The sequence below is a fragment of the Papaver somniferum genome, chromosome 6 (genome assembly GCF_003573695.1).
Source record: "Papaver somniferum cultivar HN1 chromosome 6, ASM357369v1, whole genome shotgun sequence".
In the NCBI taxonomy this organism is placed as follows: domain Eukaryota; kingdom Viridiplantae; phylum Streptophyta; class Magnoliopsida; order Ranunculales; family Papaveraceae; genus Papaver; species Papaver somniferum.
The window spans coordinates 113238710-113257411 of NC_039363.1; the positions used below are offsets into that span (position 1 = coordinate 113238710).

Consider the following 18702-nt stretch of genomic DNA (forward strand, 5'->3'; position numbering starts at 1 on the left):
GAATAAAAGAGAGCAACATAAGAGAGCTAGTGAAACAAAACCAAAGCAAGCTGTGTTGTGCGACTCAGGTTCGTTCTCTTGATTATTTAACATTGCATAAAACTGATTTTGCAACCTTTCCTAAATATTCTTCAGATGCTGTACACGCAAAGAATCGGAAAACAAGTGATTCTAAGCCATGAAGTGGAATCCGAACAAGAAGAATACTCCCTTTCATTGTCGCAGCATTCATCTCCTTCCCAATCTGACCAAGTGCAGACACCGATTAAAGCAACACCTCGTCCATTATGTTTGTTGAAGCAACGTTTTCAGAATCCAAATGTAAACAACGTCGTAGAGACTCAACCGATCAGATTAATAGCATTCAAAGAAGCCCACAAGATTTTCATTTTGTGTCTGGAGAAAATCCTAGACACCCCCCAAAGCAAGAACAGTTTCCACATATGAACACAGGATCGCAAACCAATTGAAGCTATGCCAGTGCATTCCTTGGTAAAATTTCATTTTCCGTACATTTATCAAGTTCGCTTTATTATCGCTTTAGTCTTTTTTAATTGAACCATCCTTTATTTGTGTGTGTAAACTTTATTGAACCATCCACATCTGTTTTATGTTATAGATTGGAGCTGATGTTCGAGGTAAAGTGGATGGAGCGTTCGATTAGGGATTCCTAATGTCTGCAAATGTTAATGGCAAGATCCTTAGAGGAATCTTATTTGCTCCTGCAAGTATTATCATTAACTCAAAGGTTTCCTTGCGTAATGTATTAAAAACATTAATTAACGATCGTGGCCTAATTCTTTTTAGGGAAACGGGTTTGTACCAAGGGGTGTCGTTCTTCCTGACTTCCTCCAAGTTCACCAGCTTTAGGTAGTTTTGCGTCAATTTTTTTGGTCGGTTCTCCCACCATGGCATATGTGAGGATATTAAGGTAATCTATTTTTAAGCTCGATTCGATCTGCGACGTCGAACTAAGATGCGACAGTTGATTTTATTTACCTCGAGATGTCCCTTCTCTATTGCAGGAAATTAACTTTGACCAATCATCTGGCCCGCCAAACAATCAAAGTACCATTGGAGTTGCTCTAAGTAGATCAATTTTTTTTATTTTTTTTTCGGAAAGAAAAATGGATGCCATGCTATACCACATCGGCCATAGGAAAAGGCCCAGGAAGTGCCAGAGAAACCAGTGCGGCCATAGGAAAAGGCCCAGGAAATGCCAGAGAAACCAGTGCGAAGAGCTATTAAAATGAAGTTTACTTTCCCGACCTCCCCAAATCTGCTGGTAAACATCACGATGATCAAGAAAAAGTAAACAGTGAATCTCTTCAACTCCACAAGGATCTTCTTCACCAGCAAAAGCTTCGAAAAGAAAACTCAGTGATTGGCTTATGGTCGTAGTTAGCAATGGTGGTACTTTGCCTCCACTGATAGCTGCCCAACCCAATTACCTCATCAGTCACTCTCCATTCTCTGTCAAAGTAAGTAATTAAACCTTAAAAAGCTAATTTTTTTCATAACTTTGATCTTTTCAGTATCTTAACCATCGGAAACCCTATATCGTATTCCATTTTTTGTAAGTTTTTTTTTTTTTTTTTTAGAGCTTAATACTTCAACTGGTTTTGACATCTTGCAGGTTGATCGAATATGGTCTGGTTGTAAAAACCCATCGGTTTACTCTTCTCATACCACTCTGCCTAGATTCAAATGTCAATTATCTCAATTGTACCTGATCCTGTTGATCTTTTATATTCTGAGGTTTGATGAATGTCAATTAATTTGTTACAGGGGATGTTATATACAATGCACACTACCCATTAGCGGCTCCCAATATTATATTTGCTGCTGAAGATGAAAGACTTTTTATCCATTTTTTGTTGCTGGTGATGGGGAAACACCTAAAAGTAGCTTATGTTATTGGAATATCATGGATCCTTCCAAGCTCTTGGCACTAATTCATGAACTAAGGTCGTTTATGTTTGAATCGAACTATTTTCTATTCTTCTGCTTATATATGTGGGATATGTTTATATCACACATTGGCACTTCAAATGGTTTGTTTTGTAGGGATATTTACGTACTGTATCAGAGGAAAAGAATTGCAGAACTTGACGACAAGATATTGAAATTCGAAATTAGCACCATTCTTTCTAGGGAGGTAAGTTAAGATTCTAAATGAAATTAGTGTTGTCTTATCTTAGAGATTGTAATTGTTGAGCTATGCTTACAACCATTCAGTTTTAATCTATTAACTACATTTAGTTTGTATGCATTCTTCATGGTCTTAAATCCTATTCAAAAAGAATCTGTTTTGTTCGATTCAGTATAGAACTTGTCCAAAACTTAACTGCATGTAACCTATCTTTTCTAATTGACTGTCTACATTTTGCTAGTACTTTTGTGACTTGAGACTTGAGCAATCGATGTCAGTATTAATTTATATGTTCATGGAACAAGGAATTGAAGTCTGTATGATTTCGGGGACCTGACAAGGTAAAGATATGCTAGATGATATTTATTGCTTCTTGGTGGCTTGGTGCCATAGTTCTCCATGATTACATTACTATATTCACATTTAGTCTTGGTTAATTTGTTTTTCCTTGAATTTTAGTGTAGCCAGAAGAAGTTAGATTCACTGTACCTTTGCTGGACATGGATATAAATAAAGATGCTTAATCTTTCCTTATATCCCAAAGTTTTAAATAGGATGACTATAGTTTGAAGTTTTTGTAGAAGCAAAATGGTTAGTAGGACAATTTGGTCTTCAATTCTCTCATGGTCTTGTTAAAGTTCCAAACAGCAACTGTTGCTGAGGTTTCTCTCTTATGGCAAATAGGCAGAGAAGACAGGTGGAGACTGTAGTTGTTTCTCAGTTTGATTGCTCCTAGAATGTAGTGATCTAGCTTACAAGTTAACCTTTTACGGTATACTTTTTATTAATCAAAGTTGATTAAATATCTAAACATATGATCAAAATAATATATCACGAAAAACTACAAAATATGGATCAAAATAACTTGAGATTTGATAATTCAAGAATGATTCTTGTTATTTTCCTTCTTGGATGATGTAATATTAGATTAGATTAGTGCAGGTCGTATTTCCCATTAGGAGAAGATATGCTCCGGCGCTTTCTGCTCCTAAAATGAAACTAGTCTCTTCCTCAGAACTGAAAGCACTATTCTGTGTTAAAGTGTGAAGCTTCTTCCATGGTTAGAAGGAACGTAAGTACCACATCCTAACATTATGGTTGCACCGGCTTTCCAACAGATCACAGCTGTTTTCGTTAATATTTCTTATTGTCTTGTTTTGATCTATCAAAGGTGCATGACTGAATATCTGCCTAATTTAGAGGAAACTCTCAAGCTTCGGGTATTATTATATGCTGTTAAAAGATCATTATCTACATTAGATGATATAGTTTCTTCTTACGAGTTTATAACAGTTTGTCACTGCTGGTAGGTCTAAAATCCTCCATGATACTTCGTTTGTAGATTGTTGATGCTGTTGCATCAGTTAGTGCTAGAAGACGCTTTATAGAGGCTTTAGCTCCAATATGTGGTGGAAGCCCCATAGAGCAGATCCAGTATGCATAATAAAAATATGTTGATTTTTCTTACTATCTGATCAGTTACCGATTATTATTTGTTTTGGGTGGGTGATTGTTCTCTACCATCAGGTCTTTTGCAGAAAGTCCACACTTCTTGCTGCAACTGGGGTGTTTATGTTTCTGGAATGATAGAGCTGTGACTTATGCTTGTTTAGTTATGTGTATGGTTACTGATGGAAGTAGGGAATTATTTCCAGAAGTGTTTTATCTAAGTGAGAGATTTTGTGCCTGAAAACACTAGTATGTTTCCCTAATTCTTTCAGATAACATTAACACTGCTTGTTTTTCTTTGTAAACGAATTTATAAGTTACAAATCAGAGTTTATAGTTGACCTGTTTGGGAACAAACCAACAAAGCATCAGATTTTCTCTTATATAAGCACCGACTCGTAACTTCTTCTACACCGGAGAGAGATTTTAGAACTCTATAGGAATTAGAGAGGCTCTACATGTACAAGGGAGGACATTGTGGGAATCAAATCGGAGCAAAATTCTGGGAAGTGATATGTGATGAAGGTTTAAAGGAGGGAGTATCAGATCTACAATTAGAAAGGAATAATGTGTACTATAGTGAAGCACCGGGTGGAAGATATGTACCAACAGCTGTACTTATGGATCTTGAACCTGGTACTATGGATGCTATTAGATCTGGTCAATTTGGTCAGATCTATCATCCTGATAATTTTGTATTTGGACAATCTAGTGCTGGTAATAATTGGGCTAAAGGTCATTATACTGAAGGTGCTGAGTTGAATGATTCAGTTCTTGATGTTGTTAGAAAAGAGGCTGAGAATTGTGTTTGTCTTCAAGGTAATTTGCATCTCCCTTCTCTTCTCACTATTTATTCTTATTTTTGAGTTTTTTCCCCCCTGTAATTTAATGTCAGTGGTTTCATATTTTCGTTAATGATTTTTGTTTTTCAATATTGTTTGTGGTGAATCGCATTGTTTGATTGTGATATATGATTCTCTTAGTGTGAATTTCTCTTTAGTTTATTTTTTCTGTCTGCTAAATATTAGATTTGCAATTTAGTAGATGAAAAATGAATTAGTTGGGATTTCTCCCGTTTACATGAACTGTATGAGAAATTGGTTGAATGAACTGATACTTCAATTATCATGTGAATGAATTCTTACGCATGAATTATTCTTATTTGTTATGTTCTTCTGTATTTTTGTTGCTTATTTGTAGTTTTTCTGCGTACAGTATTAAGTTGATTTAGCGAGATCTGCGCTTTTTAGTGAATGTTGCAAGTGTAACTAGCTTTGATCTGTCATGGAAATTCGGATGCATTTTGTTTTTGAGACTTTTGGTGGTTTTTCTTATGCATTTCGTTGCTAATTTATTGTTGAACTCCATGTTTTCTTGATTGGTGTAACTGTTGTTGGATAGTGATTCGGATCAATTTAATTACTAGATCTGGATTAAAACTTCCGTTACATTTTTTGCCGTTCCTTTGTATTATGTCGCTGCTTAGAAAAGATGTTGATATATTCCATATCTAGAAGCTGCAAATGATGAAAGGACATGATGCAGTCTGCAATATTCTTAATGAAGCAAAAATTGCTATATAAATGTGTTGATACTGTCTTACTGGTAATAAAACCCTTTTAAATCCTCTATTATACTGCTCAAAAACGACTGATGAGTCCTGATTGTTACTACTTGAAATTGGATTGTGGTTTTTTATCTTCTAATCGGATTTGACAGAATTTATTGATTGAAAGTTATATACCTATCTTGTCATCCCTTTCACAAAACTCATTTTCGGATTTTTCTTCTTCTTTTTGCTGCAAACGTTCCATTATTGCTACTGTGTAGTGAGAAGGATCAATTGCTTAATCATTTCATGGGATGCTGATCTTGTTTGTTACTTATTATTGATTTGCGCCAGCTTTTTCTTCTCTTAGTTATCTTCTTTTCTACAAAAACATGTCATTGCATGGTGCAAAAGTCACGATCTTTAAGTATTTCATGGTTCTTGATCTTTTTGGTTTGTTACCCTTGGATGATACTCTGTTATTAGGTTTTCGAGTATGTCCCTCCCTTGGAGGTGGAACTGGGTCTGGTATGGGAACCCTTCTAATATCAAAGATGAGAGAAGAATACCCAGATAGAATGATGCTGACATTCTCAGTTTTTCCCTCTCCTAAGGTGTTAAACACTGTTGTGGAGCCATACAATGCCACTCTACCAGTCCACCAACTTGTGGAGAACGCGGATGAATGGATGGTCCTGGATAATGAGGCTCTGTACGACATCTGCTTCAGAACCTTAAAGCTGAGCACTCCCAGCTGTAAGTATTTGATTAGTCACTTAAGCTTAACGTGGTCGTCATCGAGTATATGTCTGATATCTATGAATAGCGAAAAGCTTGGCATAAACCACATCTTTTTGTATAAATACCGTTGGAGATCTTGACCAACTCATCTGAGCAACCATGAGTGGTGTCACTTGCTGCCTATGTTTCCCAGGACAGCTGAACTCTGATCTTAGAAAGTTGGCTGTGAACCTTATCCCATTTCCTCGTCTCCATTTTTTCATGGTGGGATTTGCTCCACTCACCTCCCATGGATCTCAGCGATACATCTCTCTTACTGTTCCTGAGCTGACTCAGCAGATGTGGGATTCCAAAAACATGATGTGTGCTGCAGATCCTCGTCATGGTCGTTATCTCACAGCCTCTGCCATGTTCAGAGGAAAGATGAGCACTAAGGAGGTCGATGAACAGATGATAAACGTGCAGAATAAGAACTCATCCTACTTTGTTGAGTGGATCCCAAACAATATGAAGTCGAGTGTATGTGGTATCCCTCCCACTGGACTGCAGATGGCTTCAGCTTTTATCGGAAACTCAACGTCGATCCAGGAGTTGTTAAGAAGAGTGAGTGAGCAGTTCACAGCCATGTTCAGGCACAAAGCTTTCTTGCATTGGTACACGGGTGAAGGAATGGATGAAATGGAATCTACAGAGGCTGAAACCAACATGAATGATCTTGTGTCAGAGTACCAACAGTACCAGGATGCCACTGTTGAGGAGGACGAGGAGGGTGAATATGAGGAGGGAGTTGAAGACAACTATGAGAACTGTAGTTGCAAGTGTTTAGTAGTACACCAACCATTTCCTATTTCAGAACCAGTAGAAATTATATTCATGCGAGTGAGAAGGCAAGGTATTACTTCTGTGTTTACCATGTTCCTTTCAACGTATTATTTTCCCTTTCGTTGTTGTTCATTATTTCATTTTCTGTTCTGTTTTTTACTCTTGTAAGTGAATTCGTATGCTGTTGGTCTTCGCGAAAGTGACTAACAGATGATTGGTTGTATCCTTTAAATTCTATATTCTGCTATGATATATTCTGCTATGATAGTGGAGTATCATCTGCTTGATACAATAATCGCCTGTTTGTTAGTTTGCAGTCGGTTTTTGCTTGTTATGGCTTTTGATAGTTTTCTTTCTGAAGTTGTTAAAATTTTATTAAAAGAAAAATCAACAAAAGCAACAATTAGTGTTGGTGAGTCCACACCCCTTTTTGTTGAGATTGTCCACCGTGGGGATTGCATTTTGGACTGCTGAACAAATGAACCCTTTCACTAATGTCCTTAATGTAGTCTCATAGTTGCAACACGACCTATCATCATGGTAGACAGAGACAGATAATATATGGTGTAATCATTTTATCAATCTCAAGTTCGAAACTACTCTTTTAAAGAAGGGCAACTCTTAACACCAAGAGTTGGGGTAGTTAAAACTTCTGAGATATTGATTCATCTTGTTGACATTATTCTTAGTTTCATACGAACAATCATGTCAGGGTTTTGGATCTCCATATGGTTCAAACACAGATAAAATTCTCATATTTAAAACCAAGTGCACACAAACACAATATCTAAGGCAGGCTACACTGCAGGTTTCTAATGGGGTTAAGATATCAGATAGTATGAACGGAGTCTTTGAAACAATAACTAGTGCTTCGAGTTATAACTCGTAGGAAAATGTAACGGACCCCTTGAACTACATAGACATTATGATAACACAAAAAGATTGATATTGCTACTATAAAGCTAAGACGGAGCACATTTGACTTGAATGAGCAGAATACCTGTGGTTTAAGATGAAAGTCCAGGCAGGTACATCACGAGGAACTCAAACCAGGTGCAGGCCACCCTTTTTTTTCTTTCGAAGGCCACCCTGTAATAGTAAAAAGCAATATTAAGTTATACATAAAAATTAAACATAACAAAAATCACGTAATTATTTAAACAAAGGTAAGTCAGTAATGATAGTAAACAAAAACTAACATGTCTCTCAAAATGTGCTGGGAAAAGACCCGGAGAAATCTGCTTGACCAGCTTTCCCAAATAATCTGGAGTCTTTATATCAGATCTTGCTTAATATGTTCGGTAAGGTCTCTAGTACATGTTACATAGCCCTGAACAGTTACACAATTTGGGTATCCATACCCTTTTTCCTTGATAACCTTTTCCACTTGATCTGTGACAAATTTGCTGATGTTTCCCTTGAACAAATTTAGCCAGTCGCCAGAAAAATCAACAGGTGATAACTCTTCAAGTGGGACTTCCATCTTGTGATACTGACCTTTGCCTCTTAGACCGTCGCGCATTCTGTAACTCTTTATAATCAAGAAACACGGGGTGGTATAGTAATTCAACCGATTCCCCAGCTTTCATCTTCTCTCCGATCCAAGAATCAACACTAAAATAGAAACACAAGAAAAGAAAAAAACTAATGGTTGGAAAAACTTTATATTCAAGGCATCCTAAAAGTTTGTCCTAGAACTGGTATTATCAGAGAGGATAAAAATCAAACAACTCAACGAGAACAAAAGCAAAGCCTGCATAATTAGCAATCATTATTTCTGCCCCAACTAACAAGTGCTTTCACAACCTAATATAAATTAGTACGCATACCAATAGAGTTCTTCACAATTCCAGCACATTAAGAGCCTTAGACCATTTCCACTCACCAATTTCAGAATAAGACTTGTGTTTGTCTTGCCGAACCATCGCACGCATATGGGTGCTGAGAGACCGCATACAGTTTATACACAAATTAGAAGGCAAGACGGACACCCAACACCTCTCCTACCAGTGAAAGCTCCCAAAATCCATGCAGAAAGCTTCTCCACGGATTGGTGGGAGCTGGACCAGTGTTGTGAGGGGTTTAGCAATTAAGTATTTGACCAACAGTCGCAAGACAAAATAAAATAACAATTGGCTTTGAACTGATTTCTTCATGTCTCAAGTATTTAAGAACTTAAATCAGTTTGAGAAAGAGAATTGTGGTATATAATCTAATTATCTTCATATTTATTGATTCTAATTACAAATTGGCAGACTCTACATTTAGACCTAGTGAGAGTCTATCCAATAACAATTTAATGGATTTCCATCGAAGTTATTGTCAAATTCTGCACAAGTATAAAATTGTCGTACGGCCATTTCACCCTTATAGGTACATCTTACCCAGTTTATCAAAACCTAGACTAAACTCGTTTATCAAAAAAATATAATTATAGGTACATCTTACCCAGTTTCATTTCGCAGGCACCTAAGAAAAGACCGTACGCTTGGACTCAAAAGCTCCTCCCTCAAATTAGAAGGTTTACAGTGCATAATTAGATCGGCCAACGACCGGAATCCAGTGCCATTATCTAAAATCATTATTAGTGTTGTCAGATATGTTTTTCTTCTTTTTAATATTAGAAGAAAATGAAGTAGTAAAAAACAATAAAAAAAAATCAAAATCAGATTGTACTGAAAATTCTTACTTGACCCTAAAATTTGACAGTCGACAAGTTTGGGGTTTCCTGGGTCCTTAATGCTTCCCATAAATACGACATTCTGCGAAGTTATTTCTTCAATGTCACGACCATCTCGTGCAAAACCTACAAGCTTTACAAGTACTTGTCTGCATTACATATTAAACGTAAAATTAGTATTCTTATCTACTAGATGTAATAATAAAACAAGTAAAATTGTAATAATAAAGGAAGAAACACAGTTACATACTTACTTCACAATATCAGTAAGTAGAGGACCCATATCATACAAGTCTACTGGTTTGGGGCCACCACATCGAAATGGAACCCACAAAGTATCCCTACCCTTTGATATGATTAAATCTTCAAAAGAAAATTCGTACCCTTCATCTACACAGTGACGATGTACACCATCACTTGGAATTAAACATTTCAAAAGATTTCCTTCAACAGCGTGTGGACATTGATTCATATTAAAAAGTGCTACATGGTTGCTCAAATATTCTGCGTCCCCCCTCGGTTTCATGTAGTAGCTATTCTTTTTAAGATCCTTTGGAGTGAATTCAATTTCCAGTAACTAAACAAGATCATCAAAGGGAAATGAAGTGTTAACATCAGATCTTAATATTATTCAATTTGATTCAAAGTCCAAAGAACATGCAAGTAATAACAGAAAAAACAAATCAAATCCAACTAAACTAGCACATGTGCTCCAGCAATACTTCTAAGAAAAATAATTGCTAAAAAGAACAATGTAAAAAGCATTCCCACAAAAAGTTGGGCATTTCTTTGTTGACGAACGCTATCCTCGCGCATATTCTTACTAGTATCTAGTGATTCAATAATCTCCGGAACCATTCTATAAAAAAACACAATGGAGAAACTGGAGGAAGGTATGAAAACTACGAAGAAAGATATGGCTGCTGGCTGCTATGATGAAGATTCTAAAAGAAATACACTAACACAACAAGAATCAAAAGACAGTTCGATAGAATCTCCAGACTTTGCAGTTTAGTACCTATGGGCATGGGGAAAACTAAAGATTACAAGAAAATACTAGTAAGAAAACATACTGTATGTTATAATGCCCTTGTCCCCCTTTTCCGAGAGATGTCTGAGTGTCGGTGCCGAGATTCTCGAGAATCTACGGTGAGGGGAGGATATCAAAAGCAACCCCGGGAATATCGGTAAGAGTAATACATCCTATTTTTTGCATCCACTTTATACATGTAACAGTTGACCTTGTTTTGATTACATACATAAACAACACTTATTATCTCAGCCCCCGCCCTGTTTATATAAACTTTGTTCTTTGGGGTGGTTCTCAATCTGCAATTGGACTTAACTGATTCACCCAAAACAACGATTAATAAACCTGTTGGAAGAATTATTGATTGGAAGCTGATGGGTTCCAAGGCATTTAAGTATTTATGAAGGGGTTCCCACCTTCTTTGTTGAACATGCAATTCTTGATTGCAACTAGTCATGGTAGACCATACATATATAATATTCTTCGTTGAATGGAAAACAAATGATTTAATTTGATTTACACAACTCTGATTTATATTACCTTCAGATTTGAAGTCTTCATTGACATTGATAATCTCCCCAAAATTAGGACCCCCACCACCCAAAACACAAATGTTGCTGTAATTAGAGGTGCTGAGGGAAACATGTCTTGATCTAGGACCACTGAGCTTTTTGGGCAGAGACTCCCCACCACTTCTACCCAGTACACAATCTCATCACACGAACTTCCATTTTTCTTTCTCCCTCCTAAACAATACAGAATTCCCTTCTTCACATACACAGTTGATATATTTGATTTGTTTATGTCTTCAAATCCTGGGATTTTTTTGATCAAAAGATTGTTATCAGAAAGAGAAAGAGAAACCTTCCACCATTCCCTCACACCATCTAAGAAACTAGAAATAATGAGAATATCATATCATTCTTTTGCCTATGGTTAAGATTTTTTCATCTTGAGAAGTGGAGGCTATGGGGTTTGTGGACGAGGAGTTAGGGTTTTTGATTAATTTGTCTTTTGTCTGAGATGTAGAGGAGTTGCGGTTTGCGGAGGAATTAGGGTTATCCGAGAAGTGGAGGGGTTTGGGGAAGAGAAATCTTTTGATTTTTTTTCACGAGCAAGGATCTCCGCAAATGTTGGAACCTTCTTACGATTGGAATCAGATGATTCCCTCATCTTGAATCACCCAAAGGATGTGATCAATATCGGAGAAAAGTAGAAGGAAACCGTGAATTTTTTTTCTAAAACCCTAAAAAAATCGCAGAGAAAAAATCTGTTAATTCATTCCGTCAATCAGTTCTTAACAATCAAATATGGCTTAAAGATTGTTTAAAAGAACCAAAAGTTGAGATTAAACCCAAGCAACAACAAGTTTGCTGCTGGAAGTATGCGAGAACTGGTGGTGTAAGAAATCTGAATTCTGCTTTTTCTTCACGCTTATATAATACCAACTCCAAAGATTAATCAACGGCGTAGCTCCTCATAGCTGTTTTATTGGCTTGAAGACAAGCTTTTTTTTTTTTTCTATTGGCCTGAAGACAAGCTCGTTACCGCCAACACACTCAAGCCAACTCATCTCTGCCGTGAACCAATGGCCAACTAGCAACAGCGGTTCAGTTATACCGTCCAACACTCGAAACAAACTCCATACACCTGAGCCACACTGCTTGCCAATTCCAAATCAAATGCCTTATCAGCCGTAGACTTGTAAACAAACTCCATAGACCGTCTCATCTCAGCTTCTAAATCACATCAGAGTTCCCCAAACATGACCACTCAGACCCTTGATAACAATGGCAATAAATCTCCTGTGATGGCTGTCTTAAACTGCCATCAACCTTGGCAGACTAATCCTTTGAACACAGCTCACAAAATGAACAGCAACAGCTCCAGTTCTTCATTAGAACCCTGTGAGTCTCAACTTCCCCAAACCATCTCTCAATCTTTCGGACACAGACCACCTGACTCTTGGCAGAAACATCACCTAAGCTGCTGATTTTCAGCTGCAAACTTGACCTGAAACCACCACAAGTTTCTGCATATAAAATTATGCTCCGGATACAACCAAGATACACCTGAACCGAAACAGCCCCAATCTTGAGTCAATTCCTTCGCCTGAAATCTTCAACTTATTAGGATCAAAAATATTGATTAGGAAACAACAAGATCAAAACAAAGAGTAAAAGAGAATATATGGAAGATTTTATTAATGATGGTTTTTCTCTCAGAGAATTTTACAAAACATAGATCCATAGAGTTAAGAGTGGTGACAACTATTTATATTTTCTTCCGCATAACTAGAAGACGTTCTCCTCCAAACTCCTATTAATTCTCAACCACTTAGGAAATGGTTTACCAAGTTAACCAACGAGAATTATACACATAAGCCCCGTACCTATCCACCACTGAGCTAGCCGCTAGGCATTACATGAATGGGTTTTAAGTGCCGTCAGAAACAAAACGACTCATTCTTCCCACACCTATCAAGTACCCATGTCTACTAGAATATCAGCATCATGGTCAAATCCCGACCATTCAAATTATACATAATTGTAACTGACACTGTACCACTATAGTTATGTGCACATGCCAAATTTATTTAGTGAATATAAAATATTGCGTATATAATATAGTAGTAGAAAATAATACAATGCAAAGAAGGCTCAACAATTATTTGTGGTAGTTTACCCAATGGTGTAAGGCTTGACATTATCATCCCTAATTTTAGGCCGATTGGCAAAGGAAGGATCCCATTCATTTCAAAACTTCCACGACCTCTTCCCGAAGTAAACATGAATCTTTCGATTCATTTGGATCTCACGCTCGGTTACTTATAAGGGATTTTATTTATTTTTATGTAACGAACCTATCCTCTCTTCTCTATTCGTATTCCAAATTATCAAAACGAATAGTATTTTGAGGACTCCGATCAGATAAAAATTTGTAATTATAGGCGAAGTTGCTTTTTTTTCTTAAAATCCAAAAAATACTTCTTTCTTTAATACATAGGTCATCGATTCGGCACTGAAAAAATGAATTCTTCCTTTTTCCAGTAACATGTCCAAATTGAACTCAATGATGATACAACACAGCATGATCTAACCCCTGGATGAAAATTCTTGGTGTTTGTTAGGTAAACAAGTCCAGATACTGCTTGGCTATCCACTTTCCAAGCATCATTCAAGAGTTTGAAATCGACTTTACTAAGGAACACAAAATAATGGATACTTCATGCACGCCAGATCTACATGATTATCCATCTATTTATTTTGTAAAATTTAACAGGATTTCCGGGTTGAAATATAAACAATATATAGAACTTCTAAGGATTTTCTTCATGATCAAACTCAAAATTTGTAATATCAGTGAATTACTAGACTGTGACACGTCAACTAAGAAGAAATCTGAAGTTAGCTGCAAATTTTGTCCTTATCAAGTAATTGCCAAGGTTGGAGCAGTGGCATACCAGTTGAAGCTACCAATGGGCTCAAGAATACATTATACCTTTCATGTATCACAGCTTAAGCAAAAATTAGGGAATGGGGTGGTAGCTCAGACACTCCTGCCTACAACTGACAACAATGTACAATTACAAATGATTCTAAAGGAACTTTTGGCTACCATAAGTATTATGAAAAAACAGCAAGTCATAGCTCAAGTATTGGTGAAATGGGAAGGCTTGACTGATTCAGAAGCCACATGGGAGGACAAACACCTTATGAAGACACAATTTCCAAAGTTGATTCTTGAGGACAAGGATCTTGTGGAGTAGAGAGTATTTGTCATGTCCCGGTTATGGGTTATCCATCTTAATGGGTGCCTTAATAAACTTGTCAATTGTTGGTCTGTAATTGTTTCATTTTACCGTTAGTTTGTCGAGTCATGCTTCACACATTGGCCAGGTGAATGATATACATATAACCTCTTGTGGTTGTGATTGGAAGGCATGAGTTGTTTTGTAGTGAATTATCAATTTATTTCTCTTTTGTCTGCTTCTTCTCTCTTCCTTCTTCTATCAAACCCTATCTTCCTTCTTGTCCCCCTTCCCTTAATCATGTCGTCTTTATTCTTGTTCTAAGAGTTGTTTCTGCATATCCATTGTAGTAGTAATCACTAAAAAGATGAAGAAGTATAAATTTTAGTTCACGCTTTGTCACTTAACATATCCCCAAGCACAATCAAGATACATGGCATGACTCAGAATAAGCATCCCATTACTATACTGGTAAATAGTGGCAGCACACATAACTTTGTAGACCCTGAATTAGCCAAATTAAGTGGTTTTTATATTGAACCTACTGCCTCCTTCCAAGAAGTTGTTGTTGATGGAAACAAGTTAGTAAGTTCTGCTAAGTGTCTTATTTTTCAGTGGGGAATGCAGAGTGATAAGTTTCATTTTGACATGAGAATACTAGCTCTTGGAGGCTATGACGTGGTAATTTGAGTGGATTGGATGAAAGGAATTAGTTTCATGCAGTTTGACTTCAAGAAATTAACAATATCTTTCCACAAAAATGGGCAGAATGTGGTGCTACAAGGCATTACTGAGTCTACTGGTATATCATTGATGACAGGTGAGGAGTGTGACAAGTATATTAAGAAGCACAAGCATGGGCTTGTATGGAATTTTCTTTCCGTTACTGGTGAAGAGAAAAAAACCATAACCCCTCCTGACCTTCAACCACTCTTGGATTCTTTTCAGTCCATGTTTAAAGAACCTACTACCCTTCCTCCCACTAGGAGTCATGATCACCACATTCAATCACAACCACAAGAGTTTATATGGATATAGCATTCACCTGGCCAATGTACGAAGCACACGACTCGACAAATTAACGGTAAAATGAAACAATTACAGACCAATAATTGACAAGTTTATAAAGGCACCCATTAAGATGGATAGCCCATAACTGGGACATGACATCGTCTTTTGACTTATTATTTAGTTTCCAACTAAATTCGTCAAGAATAATGATGAACGTAGATAAGACAAAAAGCTACAAACACGTATATCGAGAAATAGATAACAAATGTGTATGATACAAAAGATTATATCGTATAAGGACTTTTGTCTCAATAAGAGATAGAAGAATATAATAGACATTCTGTGTGATAGAAAAGTTTTAGTCTCCACGTACCTTTTGTTGATGAAGTTCCTCCGAGTTCTTCAGTAGATCGTCGTATTCAGTTGTAAGCGTTGTGAAGTCTAAAGCTCAACTATACAATCTATCCTAGTCTAAAACTCCTATAGATAGACTAGAAATCAAGATTGTAGTTTTGATCAACTAAATTTGACAAACAAGCTTGAGATAGCAACGCTTGCGAGTTCGACCGAGCAACGCTCTAACAGTTGTGTATTCTGATCTTACTTGTTCTATCGTATTGAGTACTATATTCTCTAAGATTTGCTCGAGATTTATATCCGAAAGGTAAGATATAAAAAGTAATCTCAAATCTCTTCGTCTCATTCTTTGTGATTCCACAATAACTTCTTCTACTACAATATAGTTAAGTTATTGTGAGGTGATTGATATTTCTAGGCTGTCCTTCAGGAATATAAGACTGGATTATCAATTGGTTCTTGTTCATCCTGATTTATCATAAAATGGAAAAAAACTTCATAGGTACTTCTGTGGGATATAAATTTATCTATCAGAATAGACTTATATGTGGGAGACGGATTTGTTTATAATTTTCGACTTTGGGTCGTAGAAACTCTTAGTTGTGGGTGAGATCATCTAAGGGAATCAAGTGTGTGGAGTCCTTCTGGGATTCAGAGGCATAAGGAACACGAGTGTACCTTAATCGGTGTGAGACTTGGTTAGGTCTCAACGACATTCCAGTCCGAAGTTAACTTGTAGTAGGTGTTAAAGAATATCTTGGTCAACCTCGCATGCGTTGCTATATCAAGCATGTTTGTCAATGTTAGTGATCAAAACTATAAGTCTTGATTTCTAGTCTATTATAGCTAAGTCTCGGAATAGGTTAGAAGGTGTAGTTGAGATCAAGGACTTCATGGCGATTCATCAGACAAGAAGAAGAACTACTCAAGAAACCGGTGGAACTTCTCGACAAAAAGGTATGTGAAGACTTGAACTCATCTGTCACTCCAAAGTCTATCTATTCTATCTCCTACTTCTAGAGACAAAAGTCGTATGCTATATATATAGACTATGATCATACACAGTAGATATTTCGAGCTGAGTATATCTCTCTTATCTATATCTCGAAATGTGTGTTGGTAAAGCATTTCGCTTCGACCATAGTTTTCTTTACCTAGTGACGGAAGTCATGAATGTTTCAATCACTTTGAAAATTGTTTTGACGAGAAATAGTGTAACAACTATATAACGTCCTCTAAGAATGCTTTAATGATTGGAATAAGAGTTTAGATTACATAACCATGGATCCGTTGAACCGAAGTTGTCCAACTTTGTTGATCAAGAGAAATCGGTAGGATTGTGGAATTGGCTTGCCAAGTCCGCGAACTGGCGGAAGTTCTCATCCCGAGAATTTCTGTTGGGATTTCCAATAACTCGTTTGCTGATTAAGTCCACGAACTCAGTCCGCGAACTGGCGGAATTTCTCGACCGAGAATTTCTGCTGAGTTTGGAAAATTCAACCGATGTACTTAAGTCCGCGAACTTGTTTGTGAGCTTAAGCGGTTATGATCTAAAGATAATTTGTGAACATAGATATTAAATTATCAAGGAATGCTTTATGCAAACCGTGGATATAATGTTCATGAACCGATTCAATCGAATGGAATCATCTTTATTTCAATTGTGTCTTGTGTAGTTATATAAGATCTCATAGCAATTGAACGACTCTTTAACTAGTTCGTGTGAGCCATATGAACTAGTTATGGTGAAGGAGAAAATGGTTGGTATGAAACACTCATATGGTTAACCTTTGGTTACTGTATTGAACCAACATACACGTACACGTTTAGGCACGGTTTTCACAAACCCAGTAAACATGTATGGTATTGTGTATGACAAGCTAAAGATTTCGATCTAACGGTTGAGAGATATTAGCTTGAATCTAAATCAGGTTTTCATCTAACGGTGGATATGGTTTGCTTAGTACCTAAGGAGAAACCCTGATTTGAAGACTATATATAGGAGACATCTAGCAAGGGGAAAAATTAATCTCCAATGTCCGTGTGCTACTAGTGCTCTCGCTAGAGTGGATCTCCATTAACTCTTGAGTTTCTTCTCTAAACTCGAATTAATGACTTAAAGACTTCATTGGGATTGTGAAGTCAGACCGATACTACTTTATCGTAGTTGTGTGATCTGATCTTGCATCTTCTATCATACGAGTACAATCTTTGATTGTCTTGAGATCGTGAGAGTTCTCCGATAGGCAAGATAAAGTAATCACAAACATCTTCGTCTCTCTGTTTGTGATTCCTCGACAAACCGCCTGTGTAGTCAGGAAGGATTGTCTGAGTAGGTGATTGATTAATCTAGGTTTTTCTTCGGGAATATAAGATCGGATTATCAATTGGTTTCTGATTCACCTAGATTGTAAAATCAAAAGACGAAAAAGAATTAGGGTTTATCTGTGGGAGACAGGTTTATCCTCTTTGATAGACTTTTCTGTGGGAGACAGATTTGTTTATTGTTAAGCCTGCGATTATGTTCGTAGCAACTCTTAGTTGTGGGTGAGATCAGCTAAGGGATTCAAGTGTGCAGCATCATGATGGGTTCAGAGGCGTAGGATCATAATTGTACCTTGTATCAGTGGGAGATTGATAGGGGTTCAACTATAGGCCAGTCCGAAGTTAGTTTGTAGTAGGCTAGTGTCTGTAGCGGCTTAATACAATGTGTGTTCAATCTGGACTGGGTCCCGGGATTTTTCTGCATTTGCGGTTTCCTCGTTAACAAAATCTCTGGTGTCTGTGTTATTTATTTTCCGCATTATATTCGTTTATATAATAGAAATAATATAGGTTGTGCATTAGATCTAATCAATTGGAAATCCAAACTTTGGTTGTTGATTGATATTGATTGATCCTTGGACATTGGTCTTTGGTACCGTCCAAGTTCTCCTTGTATTTGATTAGTACTCACAGTTTCTGTTTGAGGAAATCAAATAAGGATAGAGATATAAACTCATTGATATACTTTTAATTGATTGAGTCTTGTTGATTCTCTTAAAAGTATATTCGGGTTTGTCCATACAGATTGCTAAACGAAATATTGGGTGGTGTTGTTAGACCCCCGCTTTTTCAGTAGGTTAGTGTCTGTAGCGGCTTAATACATCGTGGTGTTCAA

At 36.9% G+C, this 18702-nt stretch overlaps 3 protein-coding genes across 15 annotated transcripts; 1 reads left to right on the forward strand and 2 right to left on the reverse strand.

Moving 5' to 3' along the window:
* Positions 1-1337: 1337 nt before the first annotated feature.
* LOC113288902 lies at positions 1338-12700 on the reverse strand. 10 transcript variants are annotated; one of them, XM_026538049.1, is made up of 7 exons: positions 10964-12700; positions 9648-9970; positions 9403-9542; positions 9162-9285; positions 8075-8327; positions 7714-7802; positions 1338-1473 (listed from the first exon to the last, which is right to left on the reverse strand). In XM_026538049.1, the coding sequence occupies exons 1-5, from the start codon at positions 11066-11068 to the stop codon at positions 8180-8182; spliced, it is 840 nt and encodes a 279-aa protein (XP_026393834.1). In that variant the 5' UTR covers positions 11069-12700; the 3' UTR covers positions 1338-1473; positions 7714-7802; positions 8075-8179. The 10 variants fall into 10 exon arrangements, with proteins under 10 accessions (XP_026393834.1, XP_026393831.1, XP_026393830.1 ...); XM_026538046.1 differs by having other exon boundaries at positions 7913-8327; XM_026538045.1 differs by lacking the exon at positions 1338-1473 and adding an exon at positions 6519-6585 and having other exon boundaries at positions 7913-8327.
* Positions 1341-6363, forward strand: LOC113288903 (tubulin beta-5 chain-like). 4 transcript variants are annotated; one of them, XM_026538054.1, is made up of 4 exons: positions 1341-1481; positions 1637-1968; positions 2068-4420; positions 5637-6363. In XM_026538054.1, exons 3-4 carry the CDS (start codon positions 4060-4062, stop codon positions 6029-6031), a joined length of 756 nt encoding a protein of 251 aa, XP_026393839.1. In that variant the 5' UTR covers positions 1341-1481; positions 1637-1968; positions 2068-4059; the 3' UTR covers positions 6032-6363. The 4 variants fall into 4 exon arrangements, with proteins under 4 accessions (XP_026393839.1, XP_026393840.1, XP_026393842.1 ...); XM_026538055.1 differs by having other exon boundaries at positions 1637-1709; positions 1789-4420; XM_026538057.1 differs by having other exon boundaries at positions 1637-1650; positions 1789-4420.
* Positions 6281-6598, reverse strand: LOC113288904. Its single transcript, XM_026538058.1, is given in 1 exon segment — positions 6281-6598. A coding segment is annotated over 1 exon segment (318 nt).
* Positions 12701-18702: the final 6002 nt, after the last annotated feature.